The sequence below is a fragment of the Brassica napus genome, chromosome C6 (genome assembly GCF_020379485.1).
Source record: "Brassica napus cultivar Da-Ae chromosome C6, Da-Ae, whole genome shotgun sequence".
Lineage (NCBI taxonomy): Eukaryota > Viridiplantae > Streptophyta > Magnoliopsida > Brassicales > Brassicaceae > Brassica > Brassica napus.
This window is the reverse complement of record NC_063449.1, coordinates 25,897,454-25,907,025: the sequence shown is the minus strand read 5'-3', so window position 1 is coordinate 25,907,025 and position 9,572 is coordinate 25,897,454. Positions and strand designations below refer to the sequence as shown.

The window sequence follows — 9,572 nt, the reverse complement described above, 5'->3', positions numbered from 1 at the left end:
TTCATTTTGTATGCAAAACTCCCAATCATTACCATGGACAATAACTATAGCTTGATGTGCTTAACGTCAGGTCAAAGATGTTAAATGGTCCTACACTCAAGAGTGTAAAGGATTCAAACTTGAGATTTTTTTTTAACTCAGATGCCTATTTTAAGAACATTTTCTTGACAAAGTCTTATCATATGATTGATGAAGATGACCCCATTGCTTGAGAAGGCTATTCGGTAACTGTTCTACAATTTTTTTTTGCATATACTTCATATGATTATATATAATAATATTAGATCAGATTTATATAATGTTGGCCTCCAGCTCGGCGATGCTCTTGATCAGATTCAGAGAGATGGGCGACATCTCAGGCACTATGGCTGGAGCGTTGTCCACTGCTAAGGAACCAAGAGCTTGAACTTAAGTGTCAGGTAGATTAATTCTCTTCAAAATATTTTGATGTAAATAATGCATCTTCACTGCTCCGAGTTGAGTTTTTGATATATCACCAATACGGAGCTCCTCAAACCGTCAAGTAGGTGCCACATCAATAACATGGACAAACATTGCAACCGGTGCTTTTACTACGAGCAGATTAAGAAACTCCTTAACTACATGTACCTGAAGATAATATGGATCACATGCATTCCTATTGCTTATGTTTTTCCCTAAATACTGCTTCTGTTTACACCTTTACCTCCTATTGCAATTTTCCATTAATTAAGTTGAACATTTCCGAGTGCAACTCGAAGATCCCATACCCACACATGAATCAGACATTTCTTAAAACAATTTATCGAAAACAAAAATATATGAAAACTATCTATTTATATAAACAAATAACTAAGTTATTTAATTTATTTGACAATTTTATAATTATTATAATATCTTCACTTATTAGTAAGTTTTTGCAATGGTCTGTTACTAAATTCAGATTTGATGAACGTTATATCTTAAATAAATAAAAACTATTCGAACTTTGTTAACAAAATACCAACCGCAGATTACAACTTAGACATAAAAGGTTAATGATTGTGAAGTTTGGACAAATGTGAAAATAACAATGTCATGCCTACAATAACAATGTCAAAAAATAACAACGTCATGCCTACAATCTCCGGTACGCAAATTTGCAATTAGACCAATCGCAAAAGCATTATGCTAAATGCGCTAGGGTGGCAATGACAACCCGGTGATTACATGCACGGTGTAGAGCTGTGAAAAGAAGTCATCCATGTGAGAACATGAGGGACTCGGACATTAGAGGAAGCACTGCTGATGGAATGGTGATAGGAAGACAGTTGCTCCAAGTGAACTAAATGAGTCACATGTAGCTGACAAGAATACAGGAGAGGATGCAGCAGTTCTGGAGGAATGGCGCTCCACAAAGAAGAAGAGAAACAATGAGATTAACAAGTTTGAACTAAGACATTTTTCTTAAACCATGTCACTGCTTTTAATAAGTTAAGTTTGTCGCGCTAATCTGTTACTACTCGGTTATCAAAGTAAAGAAATATTTGGGACCACTTTGACCACAATTGTATTTTTTTTTAAATTTATTCTTATTATCATAGTCAAATTAGAAGAAAAAATTAAAAATTAAAACATATCCATTTTCATGAAAACATTAATGGTCGAACAAGTATATAATCTCTAAATGGAATAATAAAACATAAAGCAATTTTTTTGAAAAAAACAAGAAATAGTAAAATTTAATATTATTTTAAATTAAAGTTAAAATTTCAAAAGTTTGCCACATTTAATTAATATTTATATTATTTGCTCATTTTCTCACCCGTCGGTAAGCAATTGTTTTTTTTTTAATTTATTCTTATTATCATAGTCAAATTAGAAGAAAAAATTAAAAAATTAAAACATATCCATTTTCATGAAAACATTAATGGTCTAACAAGTATATAATCTCTAAATGGAATAATAAAACATATAGCAATTTTTTTGAAAAAATAAGAAATAGTAAAATTTAATATTATTTTAAATTAAAGTTAAAATTTCAAAAGTTTGCTACATTTAAATAATATTTATATTATTTGCTCATTTGCTCACCCGTTGGTAGGTACTATCTGGTACTTAAATAAAATAAAGATTCAAATACCGTTCCTTCTATATACTGTCCACATGGTACTCAACAGTATAAGTATGTTATCTAAATAAAATATCAACTTTACTTTATGTTTAAATTTCAATTAAATTAATTTTGTTACGACTATCGGTTTTTTATTCTACTTTTAATTTATTGAATCGATTAGTCACAACCATTTATGCTATTTCACTCTGAACTAATCAACTTCAAAACAAACTAATACCTTATAGTCGCTAACCACTATCAAATAAATCAGAAAAATATATCATTCTCTTTCAACATATTTTCATTTTCATATTTTTAAACATATTCTATTTACTAAGATCATAAAATAAATTGTAAATTCATGTAAGAATTAAATATATGAACCCGGCGCCGGAATACCACTAGTATATATAATTATATACGGAAGGGGCGACGTGCTTGCACTACACATATTTGCTGTTGAATCGTTGGAAAGTCATTTCCCTTTTCCCAACTTCCAAGTCTTTTAACTTTTGGAGCTATCATATCCCAAATCTCCACATTCTTATTTCCTTTCTAATTAATTCTTCATTAATTAACTCATCATCGATCATGTACATATGAAGCATATCCAGCATACAAATAAACTAATAATTTTATTATCCATTATAAAATCCATTGAAGTTTCCAAGTTCCAACTAGACTGCTCCCCGTAATAACGTTTTTTCGTGAATTAATCATTTCATCTTTCGTCGTTATATTTGTTAAATTATGCTCAACAACTCTTTACGTAAACAATCACGGAGTTGGTTATCAATGAAATTTGTATATAAAATGTTTCAAGAACGTAACCATCTCTAACCAACTCTTGAATAATAATTTAACAACTTGAGTTCGAAGCAAGAAACTGTTCGTCCATCATCTTCCTTTGTCGACCTTCTTCAAATCATCAAGTTTACTCCAAAAATCTGCAAGATAGAGAAAAACAAAACAAAAACTACAAAACCAAGAAAATGGATTGTTCAATTTGCACCACAAAGCCATCTATTTTACGACCACCGAGGAACACGAAATGCGGATCATGCTATGAAGGTGCTCGAACCACTATCGCACTCCTCAAGAAGCTTGAGGGTTAAGTTCAAAAAAAAAAAAGAAGCTTGAGGGCTCAAAAGAAGATCATGAAAAATTGACCGTTAAGTCCGCCGTCAACAATGGCTCCTCTCTTTCTTCTTCTCCTTTGTTTTCTCGTGAGGTACTCCATTATGTATTCTCACTTAGGTTTTCAATAAGCTGTCAAAGTTTTTATATATCAATTAGATTACATGAATTTTTATTATATTCCAGTCGCAACCATTTGAGAAGGTGATCAAATGGATGGAAAGAATGAAAGAAACTGAAGACAAGCAGAAGAAGAGAATAGTCTTCGTGAGCAGCTTTGTTTTGGGATTCAAAAAAGGCTTCATGCTGATATTCTTTTATACCCCGGCGATGATGGACCTCCGATCCATGCACATAGAGCTTTGTTGGTAATTTTAATGACTTTTTCGGGGTTTGTGGTTATTTTCTACATTTAGATGTGTTATCCCTTCCATTGACATGAAACCACAGTTTAGAGTTTTTATAAAAATAAATTACTTATCGTTGTATGTGGTTGTTTTAAATTTTTTTAAAAAATCTATATAGGATTTTCTTAATATGAAATATTCATAAAAGAAGAATAAAAGAGATTCTTAATATAGGATTTTTAACATAAAATAACGCAACCGTTCAAAGTTGTTTTTTCAATCGAGACTTAATATAACTCTATATATGATAATATTTTGTGCTTTATAGGCTTCAAAATCTGTTCAAGAACATTCTAGATTCAGACAAGTACAAAACCGCTCCAGAATACGCCATAACGCTCCAAGAACTAAACTCAGAGGAACTTCAAGCTTTCTTGTAGTTTCTATACACCGGCACATTGGCTTCAGACAAGTTGGAGAAACATGTATATGCCTTGTTTGTTGCAGCTGATAAGTACATGATTCATTACTTGCAAGAGTTCTGCGAGAAACATATGCTTAGTTCCTTGAAAACCTCTATAGTGTTCTTGACGTTCTTGATGTCTCGGATCTTGGTTCGAGCAAGAGGCTGAAGGAAGCTGCTATAGGGTTTGTGGTACAGAACATGGACGACATCATTGTCTTGGACAAGTTCGAAGCTTTTTCTCAGAAAAATCAACATTTATGCGTTCAAATTTCTAGGGCGTTCTTGACGGAAACAAGAAGCAAGAGACGTGACTAGATTAGTGAGATAGAAAATTTTAGTGTATTTTTTTTGTATATTTTGGTTGTACCATGAGGAATGTGACCTTGGCCTTAAGGCATATGATGCATCTTTCACAAAATTGTTCCACATCTCTTTTCAAATGTGACCAAAAGAAGTGCTCGGCCACTATGCATATATAGTGTCAGTGATTCTTAAGTTTTAAGTTGCAGACTTTACGGTTCATAACTTTTTCGAATTAAATGAATTTACTACTTGCCGTCGGTGTACATATTTCACGTTCATATTACATGGACTATGTGTAAGAGCACCATTAAAACTAGGCCCGGGCATAAAATCCATAATCCGAAATCGGAACCGAAAAACCCGATCCGTACCCGGTCCGAAATGTAAAAAATATCCGAATGGATCTTGTAAGGTGGTACAAAACATATTCGAACCCGAAGTATTATTAACCGAACCCGAACGGGTAACCCGAAAAACCGAAAAAATCAAAAAATCCGAAAAGATCGAAACCGTTCCGAATGTTTAAACTAATATACAATATAATTATATGAAACATGAATATATACTTCAAATATTCAATTTCATATTTATTTTGATATGGTATCTAACAATAAGTATTTAAAATTTAAATAACTAGTTTAAATACTTAATTATATATACATAAGTATATATTTCTTATGTTTTGCTTTTAAATTTTAGATTTTATTTTGGGTACATCTGAACCGATCCGATATAACCCGAATCCGAATGATATATGGTTACTTTATGGATTCTATGATGTGATACAAAACCGACTCGAACCCGATGTGTTATATCCGAACCCGACCCGTACTTGTAAATTTACTAGAATGAGACCTCTGAGGTGTTATAAAAAAGAACCGAAATCCAAAAAACCCGATCCGACCGCTAACGGGTACCCGAATGCCCGTTGCTTAGGTGGGGTTTTTAATGTTTTTAGAATTAAAAAAAAAAAGAAAATTATGCATTAAGAGAAGGAACGTCTCTTAATCTCGTTCTTAATCAAGGGTCAGTCTCTTATGAGACACGTGTCCATCATTCGTCGCGTCTCTTTCTCTCTCACGGAATCAATCTGCGTTGCTCTTGCTCTCCATGACGGACCAGAAAAGGAGAGACAGGAAGAGTCAGATCTCTATCTTCTTCTTCTTCTTCCACCATTCTTTCTTTCGGCGTGCGGTTCAAACTGTCACAAACGGCTATGGGATTGATTCGATTGGACTCGTCTCTCTCGTTGAGGCTTTGGTTAACGAAGGTCTCTACAGTGTCCATGTCTGTGCTCCTCAAACGTGAGGAAGAATTGGTTATGATTTTGTTCATTTTTTCTTGTTAAAGTTTCCAACTTTTGGTGACCCAATTAGAATGTTGCAGGGATAAATCATTCTATGACTCCTGGAGAAACCATTGCTGCGAGCTCCATTAGTATCAAAGGTGCTAAAGCCTTTGAAGTTTCAGGAATGCTGATTTTGATTGAGTGTTTGTTACTACAGTTGTTATTAAGGGTTTGATTAACATATCTATATGAAAGTTGGAGTCTTTGTTGAAATTGATTCTCGAGTTGTTCAAAAGCTGTATGCTTTTCGCTAGTTTAGGGGAATTTGTTTGTTTCACAACATCTTGACAAATTAACATGTCTGTCTGTTTGAAAAGAAAGTATTGATGGTCTTTTGATTGATTGGTTAAGTGATCCAATAGAGGAATCTGTGGTTGCGACTGAGTCGCTTACGAGAGAGGATCTCATTGCTTATTTTGCCTCTGGTTGCAAACCAAAGCAAAAATGGAGGTACTGTTTTGTTAAATGTCTTTGTATGTGTTCGTGTGCTACCTTGTTTTTTTGTTTTTAAGCTCATACAGATTGCTTTGTGTGTTGGACCATTATACCATGAAGCTAACTTGACGTTTTGAGTATGCAGGATAGGTACAGAACATGAGAAGTTTGGTTTTGAGGTTAATACTTTGCGCATCAAATAGCCGAGCTGTTTAACCTTCTTTAATCGTGGTCTGTGGATAAGCGAAAGAACAATCACTTCTCTGCTGAGAAAAAAGAGAAAATGCATCAAAGAGCAGCGGAGTCTCTGGAACAATCACTTCTCTGCTGATATTCTACTCCACCAGGGTAAGCTCTGATGGTAGCCACCAGTCTTTGCTTGTGAACTTGTGTGCTAAGCTTGTTCCTTTTGTTTTTACACAGATTCTACCAGCATCAAGGTAAAGCATCTCAAGCATGACAAAGAAACGGTACTTGACTCCGCTTCAATGTGTCTCTCTTGAGACTTGCTTTAGTTATGACTTATGAGAGATTTTGTGTTTTTTTGGTTCCAGATGGATGCTAAGAACAAACTGACTTGTGAAGAACCAGAAGAGATACCATCTCCCAAGTTGACTGATTGGCTGAAGAGCTCAACAACTCCATGGCGCTCCCCAATTCCGCCTGGCTTTATGATGATGATGATGCCTTCCACACCTCTGGCTTGGCGGTTCGGTTCAGCTGAGTTCACTCTCAAAGAAGACCTCTTCTGAATGTCTGCTTCTTATATCGTCTCTTAAATTTTTTTCAGATGAAGTAGTAGTAGTAGTAGTAGGTAGCGACTCTATTTTGTTGACATCATTTTATACTAGTGTCCATCACTCTGTAACTGATAGATAAATCATCTGACAAAAGAAGTTTGCTTAGAAATACCACTTATCATCACGAAAATTGCATTCTTGTCAGATTTTCTGAACATTGAATCAAGCAAGAATCAAATATTGCACTCGTATTGTGAGCCATTATTTGAGACGTTCTTGTTTGTTTGTACCCTTCCATTGTCTAACACTTTGGTGGACACATAAGAGAAAAAGGTCAAAGTTTTTTCCTCATTTTTTTTTTTAGTTTATACTCCTCTATTCATTTATTTTTTTTCTCAAAAAAAAAATTATTTTAAATAAACTCGATTTATCGCCAATATGATGGGTATTCGAACTAGAATTCGTGATAGACAAATGCATCAACAACTGAAAACTGATTTGATTGAACATATATCGTGTAAATTTGGACGTGACGAATATAACAACTGAGCTCAGATGCTTCTTTCAAATTATTTTCCTTTTGCTAATCTTTGTTTTTATGTTTTTTTTTAAAAAATTATGTTTAAAATGTTATCTTTTATAATGTTTATTTAATAAATAAATTTTAGTTTTAATTAAACAATGTTAAACTTTTTTATTTTTTTAAGAACCTCTAAATAAGAGACTCCCATTGGAACACAAAAATGTTGGTGTCTCTTAACTAAATCTCTCAATTAATATTTAATTCTAAAAAATCATTAAGAAATCAGAGTGGATCTTTAGGTTAATGATGGTCTAACAAAAGCCCACTATAGTAAAACAACATAATTTAATCCTATTTCGTTTCTGTAAGGGATTAGCATTCCTAGTTAGGAATGGCAAACTGTCTCTATTTATATATACGGTGATCTACTCGAGCTTTCTTTGATCATACTATTGCCTAACTAAATTTAAACCTATTTGTTTTATTCTCTCTCAATCGTCTGCTTGTTTTCTTAATAAACTAAAGGTATGGCCGATCATCAAAGGAACATGGATCTTTTCCATGATGGTCTAGCGAAGATCTTTACAGAACAATGGCACCCCGATGTACTGTGTTTAGCTGGCGAGGATGATCACGAAGATCCTATCCCCGCCAATAAAGTTATTTTGGTATGTAACTTTCAATTATTAGTGTTGCATGCAAAAAACGTCGCCCAATTTTATGGCTAACTGATTTAGTGATATATCCTAGGGAGCAAGATCAGACGAACTCAGAGAGCTTTTTGATGGTGATGGTAAAGAGAAGGAGACGATCATTCTCTACGGAATGAACCATGAAGCGCTAGAGGTTTTCATCGAGTTCATGTACGTTGGAAACTCCATACAGTACTCCGAGAAGTTGAAGAAGCATGCAAGGTCGTTATATTTTGCAGCTAATTTGTACAGCATCCCCTTATTACGAGATCTATGTAGGTACCAACTTATGTCTTCACTTAACATTGGGAATGCTCTTGATATTTTGGAAATCTCGAAAGACGATCCTCGTGAGAAAACTCTCCACGATGAAGCTCGGTGTTATGTCATACGTCACATGAAGGAGATTGCTTTTACTAGAGAGTTTAATTCGTTCGTGAAGAGAAACACAAGTTTAACCGTGGAGCTAATTAGGGTTCTTGCAATAAGAGGGGATAGAACATACCCCAAAAGATAAGAATAAGATTTTACTGGTCCGCTACGTATAGTTTACTCGTCCAGAGCTTTAATGAGGGCCGTTTGCTACCTTTGAAAGTTTCAGTCAAAAAACTTTTTTTTGTTAATTTTTTTTTAATGCTCGAAATATGAATGCAAAACTTAGGAGATGTTTACTGGTTCTAATCTCATTTTCACCAGTATTTATAGCTGGAGTTTTTCTATGATAAAACATTAATTTATTTTATATTATAAAATATTAAATAGATAATTTAACGACCGATAATTTATATCTTATGAGAATTCATCTAACGATTTTATTTGCATTCACTACAAGAAAACATGAGATTAACGACGGCGGTATTCCTTGTGAGTTCGTCGTAAAAGAGGCTTTATGAGGAATTAGCGAGGAAACACGTTTCGTCGTTACTCGTTCGTCGTAACGCATATTTCCTCGCCAATTTGTCGTAACTTAGCGAGGAAAACATTTCGTCATAAAGACGAAGTATATCATTTCGTCGTAAAGACCACGTAATCATTCCACGTAAGGAGGTCGCTATATTTCCTCGTAAATACCTCGAAAAGAGTACCTCGTAAATTACAAGTAAATATCTCGAAAGTATTTCCTCGTAAAATTCACGTAAATACCTCGAAAGTATTTCCTCGTAAAATACTCGTTTAACCTTCCTCGTCATTTCCTCGTAAACTTTCCACGTAAATAAGTCGTAATTTAGCTACGAATTTACTTCGTTTTTTATTTTACAGAATTTAAAAATATAATTAAAATAATGTAATTTATTAATAAAATTATAATTTAAAATAAAAATCAATACGGAAATATTTTATATATAAATAAGTTTTGAATTTATAATACAACAACCGAAAAAAAGAAAGAACTAAAGGTCGTTCATCGCCTGGTTGAATTCCTCACTCCTCCTCGGAACATCCGCCTCGTTATGTGTGTCGGATGACTCGCCTGAAATGGGATGTTGTTGTCGCATGTTCCTCAACA

General features: G+C 33.9%; 3 protein-coding genes and 1 non-coding gene across 4 annotated transcripts; all 4 read left to right on the top strand.

Annotated features, from left to right (window-relative positions):
- The first annotated feature begins 1,692 nt into the window (after positions 1–1,692).
- Positions 1,693–4,450, top strand: LOC106405535. The gene is made up of 3 exons (XR_007325100.1): positions 1,693–3,305; positions 3,398–3,579; positions 3,887–4,450. It is a non-coding gene; the product is annotated as an uncharacterized LOC106405535 (transcript).
- A 906-nt stretch (positions 4,451–5,356) lies between these two features.
- On the top strand, positions 5,357–6,380 carry LOC106402916 (glutamate--cysteine ligase, chloroplastic). The gene is made up of 4 exons (XM_022704175.2): positions 5,357–5,631; positions 5,714–5,773; positions 6,038–6,125; positions 6,256–6,380. The coding sequence occupies exons 1-4, from the start codon at positions 5,544–5,546 to the stop codon at positions 6,311–6,313; spliced, it is 294 nt and encodes a 97-aa protein (XP_022559896.2). The 5' UTR covers positions 5,357–5,543; the 3' UTR covers positions 6,314–6,380.
- LOC111198288 (protein PATRONUS 1) lies at positions 6,314–7,201 on the top strand (the record flags this gene model as incomplete). Its single annotated transcript, XM_022704176.2, has 3 exons — positions 6,314–6,458; positions 6,534–6,580; positions 6,665–7,201. Coding segments are annotated over 3 exons (390 nt in total), but the record flags the coding sequence as incomplete, so codon positions are not given.
- A 231-nt stretch (positions 7,202–7,432) lies between these two features.
- LOC106405735 (putative BTB/POZ domain-containing protein At2g40440) lies at positions 7,433–9,268 on the top strand. Its single transcript, XM_013846272.3, has 2 exons — positions 7,433–8,041; positions 8,124–9,268. The coding sequence occupies exons 1-2, from the start codon at positions 7,901–7,903 to the stop codon at positions 8,580–8,582; spliced, it is 600 nt and encodes a 199-aa protein (XP_013701726.1). The 5' UTR covers positions 7,433–7,900; the 3' UTR covers positions 8,583–9,268.
- The last annotated feature ends 304 nt before the right edge of the window (positions 9,269–9,572 follow it).